Source organism: Typopeltis vanoorti, chromosome 1 (genome assembly GCF_054136105.1).
Source record: "Typopeltis vanoorti isolate ZY-2024b chromosome 1, IOZ_Tvanoo_1.0, whole genome shotgun sequence".
Taxonomy (NCBI): domain Eukaryota; kingdom Metazoa; phylum Arthropoda; class Arachnida; order Uropygi; family Thelyphonidae; genus Typopeltis; species Typopeltis vanoorti.
The window spans coordinates 24,121,401-24,138,001 of record NC_143549.1 but is presented as its reverse complement, the minus strand read 5'-3'; the positions used below and the strand labels follow the sequence as shown (position 1 = coordinate 24,138,001).

Sequence of the window (16,601 nt, the reverse complement as noted above, 5' to 3'; positions counted from 1 at the left end):
TATGACAGTACTAAATGAAAAAAAAATTACATCATTACTAACTTCCTATCTACAATTTTCCTCCAAATCAGTCTGTTACTTGTCAAGACTCCAACATTATCAGATCTTATATTTCTATTGTCTAAGGCACTTTGTACTATATCAATCCACCTATATCTTGGTCTTCCTCTGGATCCTGTTATTTTATTATTATTAAGTTATAAAATAAAATTAAATTAATGATGCAACTCATCCACTTTCCATGATTCATACTTATTACTAATATTGGTAATCTTGATGCTGCTTTCCTTAAATACTCTCGATCATTTCCCACACATTACTGACATCCTCATCTTCACTTTATTAAGAAATTGCACTTCTAATTTTTTTTATTTATTATTTTGTTGTTTTTATTTTTTAGATGTGTGTGTGTGTGGGTGGGGTGGATTTAATGATAGCCCTCTACTAGGTTTTTCAGAATTAATCCCAATTTAATCCTTGTTTTAAAGAACGATACTTATTCATTATTTCATCCCCACACTTACGACTATTTTTGTTTTTGCTGCTCTTATTATGAGGAGCACACTGAAAATGATGTGTGTGTGTGAGAGAGAGAGAGAGATGGGTTACTCATACAAAAATGTATCCATCACATACACTTGACATTTAATGTCTTAAAACAACAAAAGGTTTGCTTTTTTTCATTATATACTAAATATAAGATTATAATTCAATTAGTTGTCTCTGAATAAATGTTATCAAATCTTTATTCTTTAAATAATCCATAACCTTGTGTTCTGTTATTTTTAGATGGGACAGGCGAGTTCTTAGATGCATGGTTGATGCTGCTTGAAAAAATGGTTAATCCTAAGACTGTTTTAGAATCACCACATACGTTACCTTCAAAATCTTCTCGTACAGGATTTACTCAGTTCAGTCCTGTACATTATCTGATTCACACTCATAAGGTAGGTATACTTAGTGCTTCTATGTATATATACCTAATATGACATGTAAAGTTTCCATTTAGTCATGGACAAGAATGTTAAGTCTATGCATTTTATTTTACACTCCAAAGATAAGACTGGTTTGATGTGCATAAAGGGAGCATGTAGTAACTCTCCCTTGCCTATCTTCATTGTAGCTATTTATGTTGTGTGATGCCATCGATCTCCTAGATTTAGTACATTATTTGCAATGCACTTGCATTGTCTGTAAACTGTTGTTGCTTTGTTAATTCTCCATGATATAGACTAACAATTTTAGTGATATTTTTTCCTGTTATATTCTCTTAATAATGACAGGTGAAGCAACTAAGGGGCACTGATACTGTAGCAAACTCAAATATAGAAAAATTGATTCTAGAAGAAAATGTATACGATAATGTAGTACAAAGACATCTATGGTCTCACTCTCTACTGATTTAGAGAAAACAAAAGTTCACACAACAGGCTAAATTCTGCTATCATTATTTATACCTGTAAGGAATATGTCTGCTAATTATTGGCTAAAAGGATGTTTTTTAGAATTACTGTTCTTTGAATGAGGGAAAGTTCTAAATTCCCTTATTTTCTATGATTTTTCTGCAGTGTTTGTTTTGCTGTACTGTATTTTCTATAGAGTTTGAAGTTGGACTGCATAAAACATTTTGTGTAGCATTTTTCTTCTGTCTATTCTACATTTTTGCATAATGTTTATTATTCAACCATTATGGTGAAATGAGTTCTCTTATCAGTTGTGAACTAAATGTGTCTATCACAGGAGTTGTCTACTTTAGCAAACCCTATAAAACATGAACACTGGTCCTGAGATGATTGTTTATTTACCACATAATTTGGAAGGGGTGTGGTATCTTGATTAACTTTGTAAAGTAGTAAAAGTGTGCTTGAATGCATTGCCATTATATCATTATGCATGTTTTTTTTTGCTATTCTGAAATTTATTGCAGTTGAATTCACTGTCCTTGTATATTAAGAGGATGCAAATTTCCATCCTCTTAATGCTAATGTGAATTTCTGAAGTGAAGGTGAGGGACTGGAGGAAGGACGGATTATTATTTTTTTTGATACTTATATCTCCTTTGTCTTATCTGAACAGCATCATTTTGTTGCTGGGTTTTAAATATGATTTTCAGTGTTTTTAATATTAAAATGTAGTGGATATTTTTGTTTGTTTTTTTTGATCTAGTTTCAACAACAAGAAAAAAAAACTGTTGATTTTTGTTTACATATTAACTACAAATTTGCACCTGAATCATATTCAAATATGCCCATAACACACAAAAAAAAAAAAAAAAAATAATAATAATATATATATATATATATTTCCCTGTGTTTATTCTTGTCCTGTATTTTTTACGAATTTTAAGAATTTAAATGAAAATACTTTTAAGACCTTGTCCATTTGTGTATTTTATTTTTTAGTGTGGCTTAAGATTGAAATTAATTCTTATTAGTGGAGTGTTGCACAAGGTCGATAAATAGGTGTCGAAACTAATCCCTATTGATTTGGAATTAAATGGAAAGTTGCACACATTAATTCCATATGAAGAATTTTTATTGTAGGAACAAAACTGTTATCTTTCATAATGTAGCTAATTATAATAACACGAAATTATAATTATTCTCAAAAAAAATTACAGCCTTCTAATGGAGAAGACCAAATATTGATTCTCATTGTGAAGAGAGGGATCTGTATATGGGATTTTTAGTTTTCAGGTGAGTTATCCAAACTCATACGAAGTAGGAGGGTTTTTATCCTGGAAACTTAAGATTTTTATCCTACATAGAGACCCTCGACCATGACAACAAATGTACGTAATTTACAGACAAAAAAAATATTACTGTTGCTAGTGGTATGTGGTAGATATTGTGTGCAATTGGGGAATTAATTAGTGGAGATAGTGAGCTGTATAATTGGAGGATTAATGGTGAAATTTATATAGAACACGTTGTGTCCCCTTCCATGGTGAATCGTTGGAGGTGTCACAACAACAATAATAATAGTATTCATAAATACTGCAAGAAAATATTTTTGCCCATTTTTTGCTGATAGCTGTATGGAACTTATGCATTCTATATGTAAAATTAGACCAAGTGATGAGAGAATACAAATCAGTTATTGGAAAAAGTACTGTTGTTGGTGGTGGGCACTGTTGTGCAACTGGAGAATTAGTGGAGGATAGGTGTGTGTGTGTGTAGAGTAGTATAGATTAGGGTGCCTTCCTGCAATGAGTTCTTGGAGGTGTCATATAATAATAGTAAAATTTTTTAACTCATTGTAATCCTGGAACCAGTCCAACTTTTTATCCCTCAAATGCTGTTCTTCAAACTGAAACAAAAACCAACCTGACTGTTTATGCACTGTTTATGTAAAGAAAAGAGTAGTCATAGCGTAGGATGCCCTCCCACAATTGGCATTTGGTCTCCTTGGAGATGTCATCTAATAATAGCAATAGTAAAATAATTTTTGAATGCTCATGATAAACCTGGAACAAGTTCAGCTCCTTCTAGGCTCACAATCGGTTAAATACTGTCCCTCAAACTGAAAAGAAAATCAACCTTATGAGAAATGTACAAATGTGTAAAGGGAAAAAAAAAAGATACGTGGGGTGGATTTTATTTTATTTTTGTACTCTAAAATTACTGTAGTATTACTAAAATAACTTAGGCAAATTCCTTATAGAAAAATGATTCATTTATAAATACACTTTAAAAAAATACATTTCAAGAGCCTGTGTAGCTCAGTAGATGTGGCGTTTGCACACCACAGCACTTGCGTACGAAGGAAGACTTGGTTTCGAGTCTAGTCGGCGACTAGAGGAAATTTTTCTAATCCTTTTTTCGACCGGTTCCCGAGTTAGTCGATCTCTGGCACGGGCAAGCGGGTTTTTCATCCTGTAAACTCAAGAAAATCGACTGTAGAACCCACGTTATTTCAGACATTAAATATATTGTGTTAGGGACCACGAGATAGTAATAGCCTTGGGCCATCTATCTCTGATTGGTACCAGTGGAGATTGAACTGCTCACTCAGTCTCCACAAGTTAGATAGGGCTAAATGGCCTCGCCTACTCCCCGTATACAGGAATAAAAAGGCGTTAGCTGATTTTTTAAAAATACTTTTCATTTCTAAACACCATAAAAGCCTGATTTAAAAAAAAAATTAACAAAATTAGGTATTTTTGGGTTAACTTTCTCTCATAACTTAAGAGGTTAAAATATTATTATTTACTAGTATATAACAATTCTAGGCAAATACAAAAGGGTCTGGTTGCATTTTTGAAATTTGCTTAAAATTTTTTATTCCCCTTTAATTATGCTAAGTAAACATTTTGGAATAGATTAGAAATTAAATAATTGAATAATTGCTGTAAGAGAACAAAAAATTGCAATATTTTTATCATCATCATCATACGTATCAAGGATTTAGGCCTAGCACGGCCTATTCCGGCCTTAGAAGTCATTGTTGAATCATTTAAGAGGACGTCCTGGTTTTCTTTTTCCTAATCGCTTGTACTTTAAGGCTTGTTTTGGTAATCTTTCTGTTTTCATTCTTTGAACGTGTTCCATCCATTTATGTTTATATTTTTTAATTGTTTTCTATTACTGGTTCTTGGTTTAATTCTTTCATAATATCTTCGTTTCTTTTGTGATCAAATAGGGTATACTTTGCAGTTTTTCTCATAAACTTCATTTCTGCTGTTGTTAATCTTTGTCTTTTTGTTTTATTGTCCAGATTTCGCTTCCATACATTAAGACCGGCAGGGCTAATGTATTGTATACTTTTAGCCTGGTTTGTTTTTGAACTAGGTTTGGTTTAAATATAGAGTTAATTACACCTGTTATTTTTAAATATTTTGCAATTTTTATGTTAATATTTTTTCATTTTCATATGTGATCATACATCCTAGGTAGTTAAATGAATTCACCTGTTCTAAGATCTTGTTATCTATTACTATTTTAGTTCTTGCTGGATCTTGTCCTTTTAAAGGCCATAGTTTTTGATTTTTCTGTTGATATTATCATACCATAATCTTTGGATATCTCATTTAGATTTAAAATAGCTTTCTGTAAGTTATCTTCAGAATTTGTAATCATTATTTGGTCGTCGGCAAAGAGGAGAGTGTTTAAGTTAACTGTAGGTGAAAGTTTAATTCCTTGATGTAAATTTTTACTCTATTTTATTATTATTTCATTTAAGTAGATATTAAAGGAGAGAAGTTGCCGAGAGGAGATATCACTGTTGGATCCCTTGGTTTATCTCTCTTGTATATGATAGCTCGTGATTTAATCTTATTTGTATTTGATTATTTTCATATATACTTGTGATAGCTTTTAGGATATTATTTGGTATTTGTCTTTCTTTATAATTTTAAATAATGTTAAATAATGTTTCTTTTAACTTTGTCAATGTTTTTTTCAAAGTCAATAAATGCAATATGTGTTTCTAAATTCTATTCTCTTCTCTCTATTATTAATTTTAGGCAAAAGGCTGGGTCTATACATGATCGTCCTTTTCTAAATCCATTCTGTACTTCTAGAATAAAGTTTTCGAAATATTTCATTAGTTTGTTATTTAAGATTCTGCTATATATTTTGTAACAGGAATTTAGTATACTGATACCTCTATAGTTTTTAGGGTCGTCTCTATTACCTTTCTTAAAGATAGGAATCACAATTGCTTTTTTCCATTCTATTGGAGGGATACCAGTTGAGTAAATTTTATTTAAAAATAATAAGAGTTTTTCTTTGAATCTTGTTCCTTCGTATTTATATAGTTCTGAACCTCGCTTATCTTCTCCATATTTTAATAGTATTTTTATAGTATAATTTTTTATAATATGTAATATATAATATTATATATTGCATATTTTATATGTAATTATATCATCATCATCAAATTCCTGCCATGAACCCTCAAGGAGTGTACAGGATATGACAGTACTACATGAAAAAATTACATCATTACTAACTTTCTATCTACAATTTTCCTCCAAATCAGTCTGTTACTTGTCAAGACTCCAACATTATCAGATCGTATGTTTCTATCGTCTAAGGCACTATGTACCGTATCAATCCACCTATATCTTGGTCTTCCTCTGGGTCGTTTTCCTGCCAACCAGGCAGAGAACACTTGTTTTGCTAATCTTTCCTCTCCCATTCTATTTAAGTGACCATACCATCTGAGATTAGCTCTGCTAACGCATTCCTGGATGCTGACAATGTCAAGTTCTTTCCTAATATCCTCATTTTTAATATGATATTGCCATTGATGCCATCTATTCACGCCTCTAATCTTTCTCAGGACTCTCATATCTGCGGTCTCTAGTCTTTGGTCAAGTGTTTTACTTCTGACCCAGCTCTCAGATCCATAAGTTAAAAGTGGTTTGAACACAGTCTTGTATACAGCTAATTTAGTGTTCCGACTAATTTCTTTCTTATTCCATATGAATTTATTCAATTGACTTCCCACGATACGAGCTTTGCTGATTCTGTTGTCTATTTCTATATTTAGTTTACCATCTTCAGTAAAAATTGTGCCTAAGTAGCTGAAATGTTTTACTTGTTCCACAGGTTCTCCATTCACAACACAGTTGACATTTTCAATGATTCTGTCTATTTTCATTGTCTTTGTCTTTTTATTGCTGACCTTCATACCATATCTATTACAAGAGCTATTCAATTTAGTCAGAGAATCTTGCAGACTTGTAGCGGATTTATTTAGAAGTATAACATCATCCGCATAAAGCAAAGAGCTGACATTAACATCTCCAATTTTGATATCAGGTTTAATACCACATTCCTTCATAATGTGATCCATATAGATAATGAATAACAGAGGGGATAATGTACATCCTTGTCTCACACAAGATTTAACATTAAACCATCTTCCTGTACTTCCTTCAATTCTAACTGCTGACTCACAACTCAAATAAAGACTAAGTATTGCTTGATATAATGCCCCATTGACACCATATAACTGCAGCATATTGAATAGCTTCTCTCTTGGCACCTTGTCATATGCCTTTTCCAAATCGACAAGACTTAAATACAGATCTTTGTTATATTCCTATGCTTTCTCGACTATTTGTTGTAAAGTGAAGATCTGATCCTGACAGCCTCTATTTGGGCTGAATCCAGCTTGTTCTTCACCAAGCTTTTCTTCCACAATTCTTCTCAACCGTTTCTCAAGTATACTTGCATAGATCTTGCCAGGAACACTCAGTAGGGAAATACCTCTGTAATTCTCACATTCAGTTTTATTTCCCTTTTTATATATGGGTACTATGAGAGCTCTACTCCAATCATTGGGAATTCGTCCCTCTGTCCAGGCTTTCTGAACTATGCAGTGCAGCCACTGTAAGACTCTTATACCACCATACTTCAGCATTTCTGGTCGAATATCATCTACTGCTGCTGCCTTTCCACATTTCAAGCCTTTGATGGGTTTTTCTACTTCAAGTATGGATATGTATTCCTGACTGCATGCCTGGTCAGTGTTTTTTTATCACTGTGCTGTCATCACTGCTTGTTTCATTTAGTAGTTTTTCAAAGTAATTACTCCATACTTCAAGGATATCTTTTTCTTCTGTTTTCATTTCACCTTTATCATCTCTAATTCCTTTTACAGCACTCTTTCCTCCATTCCTAAGCTTCTTCAACAACCTCCAGAATATTTTGCCACCTTCTTGATATTTATTTTCTATATTCTTGCCAAAGTCCTCCCATGACTTTTGTTTAGCTAGTTTTACACACTGTTTAGCTTTCTTACATTTGTCTCTGTATTCTGTAAGAGTAAAAGCTGACTTATTTGCCAGGATCTTTTGATATGCTTTCTTCTTTTCCTTCACTGCCTCTTTAACTTCCTGTGTCCACCAGGGAGTTCTGATTTTTTTATCCTTGCACACAACCTCACCACATGCCTCTCTGGCAGAATCAATGTTTCCTTCAGAGTTTGCCACTGAATCTCCAAGGTTTGATTCCTGTTCTCAAACTCTTTCATTTTCTTTTCAATAATATTTCTGTATTTTAGTCTACAGTTCACATCTGAGAGCTGCTCAACTTTTATTCGCTTTAAAACTTTCTTACATGTTATTCTTTTCAATATGAAATTCAATTTTATCCTGCTCAAGACTAAATAGTGATCACTTCCAATTTCAAATCCTCTGTACACTCTGGTGTCCTGCACCAGGGAGAAAACATCACTATCAACAATAACATAGTCAATGAGACTTTTCTTATTCCTAGCCTCTTCTCTCCATGTGAATTTGTGCACATTTTTATGTTGGAACATGGTGTTAGTAATAACCAGTCCATGTCCTGAGCAAAAATCCAACAGATATTTGCCATTATTATTAGCTTTGCTCTTTTCTCCAAATTTTCCCAAAATATTTTTGTATGTCTCACAATCATTTCCTACTCTACTATTTAGGTCCCCAACAAGGACCAACTTTTCCTTTTTCATTGTGTCAGTTGCTTTTTCTAAAGCCTCAAAAAATTCCTCCACTTCTACATTAGTAGAACCTTCTGTGGGACCATAGGCACAAATAAGTCTGATTGTCCAGTTCCCCATTCTCACATTTGCCCACATTACTCTACTTGAGACTGACTGCCATTCAAGAAGATTAGCCTCGTATTTTGTGTTGAATACTATGGCTACTCCTTCTTTTCCTTGATTGTCATTGCCTGAATATAACATTTTGTATTTATTGCTCAGAAAGATCTCACCAGTTTTGGTCTTTTTTGTTTCAGTCACCCCTATTATGTCGATCTGGTACTTATCTAATTTCTCAGCTAGCTCCATTTCTTTGCCATTCAGGCTTCTTACGTTGATAGTACCGATCTTTAACTCTGGTGATGTTGAGTTGGGGTTTGTTTTCAGATTTGTTCCAGTAGCTGACTTTTCGCTGTTCGCCCTGGTTCCCTGGCGAAAACAACCGGGGCCTTGTTTAACCGGGCGATGTCCCAGCCGGCATGAAATTTTGTCATGTTGTACCATCATTTTTTTATTTTGGTTTAACCAATAAGAATACAATTTGGTCGGCTAAATCCCAAATTGCCAGCCCATCCTCGTTCGTTCAGTATCAAAGTTGATACCCAACAGGGTGCACCACGAGAAGGTGAGGATTGGACATTAGGTCAGAAGCCCTGGTCGGTTCTCCGCATTCCTTTAAAGGCTATGTGGAGGTCTCCTCTCAGTTATACAGCTTTGACCCTTAAGCACCCCATGTAATTATATATATATTATTATATATGTCTGCGCGGTTAGCCTGATGGCTATGCGTTTCGCAACCATATGCCTGGGGAAGGAGTGTCCTTGGTTCGATTCCCGTCGGTGACGTGAGGAGCTGAAGGATCTTCCTCAGCCATAGCCAAGTTAGCCAGTCTTGGGTGTGGACAGCAGGGTTTTTCCCCAGTTTATTCTGGGGTTTTTCATCCCGCAAAGCAGGCAAACTGGCCTTGAGAACTCAACACTACAGGCCATAGGATATACCGGGGCATAAGGCTGACCACCTTATCCTGTAAACGGAGTGAGGTCCGATGATCAATGGACCCTCGACACCGCAAGGTAAAAGAGGGTATAAGGAAGATGAGATGAGATTATTATATATAATAAATTTATAATATATAATAGTATAATATTTTTATAGTATAATTTTTTTATCGGTTACTAGTTATTATACTTTGGAGATTTAGACCTTGTAATCATCAAGAAACTATATTTTTGAGATGGTGTTTCAGTGATTAGTAAGTGACAGTTCTTATTTTCTTTTCTTTTTAGTTGGCATTTGAAGCCATTATGCATCTATGGGACCGAAAACCATTAAAAATTTATGGTGATAGAATGTCAGAATCAATGCTGGCCATTCTTTGTCATCTGCTACGAGGTGAAACAGTGATAAAGGTAAAAAAAAAAAAAAAAAGTATTAATTAAAATATTAAATTTTTTTTATAAGATTGACTTTTAAGATTTTATAAGATTTTAGCCTTACACTTGTTAAAAAGTATTATGTTCAATTTATTAGGAGTTCTTGATGTTTTGTTTTGCATTCTAGTTTACATTTGACAACTGTTTTGTTCCTGACATGAACACAATTCCAAGCATTTCATTGAAATGATTCTGTGTCATTGAACACAGACTGATTAAACTATAGCAGTTTGCTAATGAAGACTGAGTGGTAAATGACTGTGTACATTTTTTAGAATAGTTTTTTTTTTTTGAGTCAGGAAAGTTTCTGTAAGTAATTGGAAAGAAAGTTAAATTACACACACACACACACACACACACGTACATATGAGAGAGGTCTGGAATGTTCTGATAAACACCTAGAACAAAAATATTAAAGCAACTGATATAACTACAAGAAAGAATAAACAAGGATATACCATTATAATCTTGATAAAGGTATATCCTTTTATGTTCTTACGTTACCTTTATAATTCTGCTGCTGGTATGTTCTTTTTTATACAGGTATCCCTTGATGTTTCCGCATTAATGAAATCTAATAATCAATGGTAAAAATTACAATTTGTCCATGATTGATTACTGTATTAATAATTTGTTTTATATGGTACTCTTTTAGGAAAGATAAAAAATGAATGCAAAGTAAATGTTTAATAAATACTTGTACTTACATTATTTACTGCAATTTTTTTTATCAAAAGAAGTTATCGAGAGTCATTTGAACAGTTTTAGTTTTTTTTTTCTTTTATTGGCATAAATTTTCCGATAACAAGCAATGGCTCTCCAGACCTCGGCAAACAAGCAATAAAACATAAAGAAAAAACACTGCAAATATAATACATGATGGTACAAATTAAGTGGATATTGAATCCAACACTATTTTCATAGCTGAATATAGAAACTAAAAGTTTTGGTGGATGCAAGCATAAGCAACCTTATGGGCAACTCGTAGTAAAGGTGGAGTAAACTCCAGATCACTTTCCTTAGCATTTTCCATGATGTAAAGCACATCTCCTAGAGGACATGTATGATAAATAAGCCTTTGGCTCTCTATTTCAGTAATACATGGTTTATTTATTTTCAGTTACAATCTAGAAATTATTGAACAAAAAAAAAAAAAAAAAAAGTTAAACCATACTATACTGACATCGGAGGTTGCGGTATCTCTCAGATACAAATTACTGTCAAATATCACAAACCTTTACATAACGTGTTAAACCAAACTGACAACAAAAAAAACTGCGGAATACAAATGTACAGTTACTCATGACTTCCGAGCTATACACTGAATTGTGTAAGAATATTTATATTAAACATTTTGCATGTATCTGTCAGATCAGCTGCGAGCTCTGCAGGGTTAAAGGTGCGTTAATTAAAACTCTTGCGCGTATGTTAAGGGATTGCTGCAATTGATTTTGCTGCTTTAATGAAATCCCGTGTTTAGCAAGGATACCTGTATATCAGTTGTTTTAATTATCAATTTTGTTCTGGGTGTTTACCAGAACTTTCCACCCCTATCCCCCTTGTATATGTTTACACGAGGGCATGCTGAAGTTGTGATAATCACCATGAAGGAATTGAGGTAGAACCATGTAACTTACACATTAACTTACTTGTAAGTTACATTGCAACATTTGCAATCTCTAAGAAAAAAAGTCTTTCCCTTGTTGCATAAACCAGTCCTTTTTGTTCTAGTTGTTTATCAGAACTTTCCAGACTTCCCTCATATCAACAAAAGTTACAGTGGAATTGTATGTTCTGTTGTATTCAGTGTCACGTGAACACCGATACAACACATGTTCATGAAATGTTTGTCTTTGTATAGATCTGGAGAAATTTATTCGTTTTCAAATATATATACTGCTTGCTGTTGCTAACTCCTTATATACTTCTTGAGCCACTATCATATGAATTACCATTATGACAGCTTCATTAAAATCCCAGATTACCAACATTTTTTCTCTCATGTCATAAATAAGTCCTAATCTTAATGCACTAAGTTTGTGTGTAGAAGAGACAATCTTTGTCTTCAGCTCTTTGTGCGGTGAGGGATTATTACTTTCAATTTCAGAATTATTGTGTTCTAGTTTGTTTTGCTTGAACAATTTTGCTAGTTTTCAAATTTTAATATAAAGATTTCTGTACGTTTTATTTGAAATTAATCCTCAATTTTAATTTATGTTAAAGGAAAAATTATCTAAGGAAAAAGAAGGAGAAACCAACAGTGGAAATACCACAGCCCGTGGAAGTCGAAGTAGAACCCAGGAACCTGAAGAACAAGGTGTTAACCAAGAACATCTGCAGCAATTAATGGACATGGGCTTTTGTAGAGAAATGGCCATGGAAGCCTTATTGCATACATCATCCCTTGAACAAGCTACTGATTACTTGTTAAGCCATCCTGCTCCACTTGGTCGAAATTCAATGGTAAGTTTGCAATATATTGGTTTAGAGAGGGTGTTGTAATTTGAAGCATTGACACATTTTTTGACAGTTGTTTAATACATTCAAGCAAAGTTTTTTTTTTTCTTTTTTTTTCCCTTACACATGTGCAATGGCATGCCCATTATAGTTTATTTTCAGTAAAATTTTTGTGTCAATCTAATGCTCATTTAAATCACATTATGCATTGGTTCACTGTCTTTTTCAAAGTATAGAAAATGACAGTGAACTAGCCTTTGTTAACTCTGTTGATTGATCTCATTAACAGTGTTTCTGAATAAACTAATCAGAACTCTGAAAGCATTCATATGCCTGCAACTCATTGGCAGGATAAGTTAATGCATTAACAATATTTTGAGCACTAGCCCATAAAAATGTCTGAAAATAAAACACGATTGTCATATTCTTCAGAATTCAAGTTATGTCATCAATTACACTAAAGATCATGGAAATAAAGTTTCAGAGAGAGAGTTTGGACCTCATCCCACTGGGTGTGTGATTAGACAGTGGAGATGTTTAAAATATTAATTTCTTAATTTTGGGTTCGAAAAGTAGGGTTCGTCTTATACATACACGGGAAAAATATGGTGTGTTTATATGTGTAACATTTCTTTTTAAAAATATTACATAAATTTCAGTGAACTATTTCTTTAATTTAATAAAACTCTGTCTTCAGAATGCACATTTGAATTAACAATCAGTTGCTTATATCCTCAATTAATATTATATTAATTGAGGGTATAAGCAACTTCAGTATCAAAAGAGCGGAGAACCTGGGCTAGTGTTCCCCAGGGCTCAGTACTCAGTCCCTTACATATTCCTTCTATATGTCAGTAACATTCATCCCTACCTTACAGAAGACACAAAAGTAACTTGCTATGCAGATGATATAGCCATCTGGCACACTAGTTCTAAAATAAAAGAATCAGAGGAGATTCTAAACAAATCCATGAGAGGATTAGAAAAATGGTCAGATGAACTTAAACTCAAAATCAACCCAAACAAAACTAAACACCTTTAGTACAGACAGGAAAAATTCCTACAATCCGTAAGTCATGATCAACAACAAGCTAATTGAAAAAGTCACAAATCCAAAATACCTTGGTATTACGCTTGATCAGGAATTACGTTTTGCACAACACATCTCTAACACTTCCAACAGAACTCTAAAAAAATTTAATATGCTGAAACGGCTTTGTGGAACAAATTGGGGTGCAAAGCCAAAAATCCTTAAAACTACTTGCACTACACTAATAAGGCCAATAATGGAATAGGTGCTGCATGCTCACCTTCTGCTAGTCACCTTCACCATCGGTAAAGGAAAAATTTGGTGAAATACAAGCAAAAGCATCCAAGATTATCATTGGTGCAATCTCATCCACTAACAACATCAGAGCCCAACAGGAATGTGGGCTTGACCTGCTGGAGGACAGACGAAAATTTGTCACCATAAAATTCATAAATAATATTGGAAGCTACCAAAGTGATCATATCTCCCTAAAAACGAATGAGCATTGAAACCAAAAATGCAGACTTCACAGATCATCAACTTTACAATATGATGACACTACCAGGAAAGAAATAGGTCTTGATCAGCTAAATGCCCACATAAAGAATGTCTATTTTCCAGTCCTTTACTTTCAAATATCTCCAGAAATTTAAGCCTTACCAAACTCTGTACAAAAAAAGAACCAAAGGAAATGCTCAAAGAAAAAGGCCTAAATACTATCAATCTTCTTTCATCCTCCAAACAGGTTATTTGTTATACCGATGGATCGTCCGACACCAATATGATTAATGGAGGCACTGGTGTTCTCCTACTCCCGAAAGGTGAAAAACTTTCAATAAAAGTTGGATCTGGGAGAATTGCTTCCAATTTTACCAATGAACTTTATGCAATAAATAAAGCACTGGATACCTCCTTAAAACTATCATCATCTCAACAATCTGAAGTAATTATAATTTACAGTGACTCAAGATCAGCTACGGAGGCAATTAAAAATGGCAATACCAAACTCACAGAAGACATCCATAAACTCTTAAATCAACTAAAGTGTTTAGGAAAAAGTTGCATTTTACAATGGATTCCTGCTCATGTAGGCATTGATTGCAATGAAGCAACTGATAAATTAGCAAAAGAGGCCAGAGAACTCAACCAAGAAACTCACATGATAACTCTTGCTGATGCCAATGCACTAGCAAAAGCTAAACTAATTCCACTGAAGTCAGTGATACAACATCAAATTCCCCAAATCACTGCTGACAGAAAGACTTCCACCACGATAGCAAGACTACGAACAGGACATTATAGAGGAATGAAGATCAATACAGATGATATGAGAACATATAGAAACTGCAACAACTGCCCCAATACTGAACTGACACCCACTCACATCTTTACCTGTCCAACAATTACAGCAGCCTTGCAAGAAATCGATCCTAATCCTGAAGAACAGCTCTATACAAACAAAATCATCGAGTGAATAGAAAAGACTCAATTCGGAACTTTGCTTACTTAATTGTAATCTCTATTAGCTTGCACCAAAAATCTTCTTCTTCTGTAGCTTTTCCCACTGAATTAGGGTCGCTGTTTGTAGTGAGTCTCCTCCACAACCTCTTGTCTTGGACTGTAGCCACATCCAAGTTCTTCATCCTCAAGTTCTCTTCCACCATCTCCCTCTATCTCTTCTTTGGATGTCTGCACTTCCTCTTCCCCTGCACATCCATCTGCATGACCCTTCTTCCCACATACTCTTCCTCCCTCCTCATCACATGGCCAAACCATCTCAGCCTTGCCTCGTAAGTTCATAACTTTCATTTCTAAATCACTTAGGGAATTGAAACAACGTAGATCCGAATATAAATTAAATTATACTTTAATAAATATTTCCGATATTTCGGTAATGTCACATTGCCATTTTCAAAAGGAACTTACAAAAAGGCAGTTGCACACAGGCACTAACAATACAGTAACTGAGAATGAAGATATGAAGCTATCGTTCTCCTAGAAGTCCTGATGGTGCCCTCTGGCGGGACTAAGTAGGCGTTCTTGGCCGTTGGGCTGAAGGTCTGCTGATGTATGCCTCCCAAATTTAGGGCAGTCGCATACAACCAAATTTGTTGAGGTTTGGGGAGTTTCTTAGGGCAGAGGCTGATTCCATAAATAATCTTTCGAATTTATATTTGCTCCGGTGTAGTACTGTAGCTTTCTTCCACCGTATTCTGTGGCGAGTATCCAGAGCATGGTCTGCAAGACCAGAATGGCTATACTTGTAAAACCGGATGTAGTCCTTGTGTTCAGAAATTCTGATATTCGAAAGTCAGTCCTAGTCCAGCACTTCAATTTTTTATTTCGTGATTCATTTACTTTAGTTAAAACTTTTTAAAAGGGTAGTTTTTGCATTATTTCAGACATCTATAATAAATTCTGCCAGAGGAGAAGACAGAGTTGAATGCAATAGTAAGTCAAAATTGACCATTTTTATAAATGATGCAAGTGACTACAGTGTAACCACTTGCATATGTGTTGCACAGTGATTACACTGTGCAACACAAACTATTCTGAGACCGATTCTCCAGTGCCTGTAATTGGCTGTTTTGTAATATGCAATTTATAGTATCTTACTGGTATCGTATAGTATCATAATACTCTACTTGGTCAGTATAGAGTAGAGTCCTTTGGTTGAAAAGACCTGAGTTTGATTCTTGTCTATCTATGATGTGAGGAACTGGTCTGTTTACTAAACGTGAGTTAGCCATTCTCATATGGGGATAGAGGGTCTTTCACCCAGAAACGTGGCAGTTTTTTGTCCCTCAGAACAGGCAAACCAGCCCTGTGAACACACACAAATTTACAATCATAAAATATATATATACCTAATTCCTCATCATAATTGGGCTCAACCCCCTCCCCCAACACCACCCATGGGACAGGGGAATGGGGGGGGGGAACCCCATACAATTAAATAGATAACAAGCTACTTAACTCCTTGTAAGAGTAGATGGTAGCTAGTTTATGTATTATTCCTTATGCTTTGGTATCAGTGAGAACTTTTACTTCGGCAAACCTTAAAATGGAGAAGGTTTGGCTATCCAGAGTATATTTGGCATATTAAGGTAACCAATTATAGTAGAAGTACATAGAAATGCTTTGCATTATTTGTTATGCTTGTACATTTTTACCCCTGAATACAGTAAGTACTCAACTTTAAATT

General features: G+C 34.3%; 1 protein-coding gene across 1 annotated transcript in view; it reads left to right on the top strand.

The window, feature by feature from the left end:
- Window positions 1-16,601, top strand: part of HUWE1 (HECT, UBA and WWE domain containing E3 ubiquitin protein ligase 1) — a 1,068,888-nt gene that overhangs the window by 348,613 nt on the left and 703,674 nt on the right. The window contains exons 32-34 of the mRNA XM_090396304.1: window positions 790-947; window positions 9,763-9,885; window positions 12,133-12,372. Coding sequence (XP_090252430.1) covers window positions 790-947; window positions 9,763-9,885; window positions 12,133-12,372 — 521 coding nt within the window. The remainder of the gene's footprint in view (window positions 1-789; window positions 948-9,762; window positions 9,886-12,132; window positions 12,373-16,601) is intronic.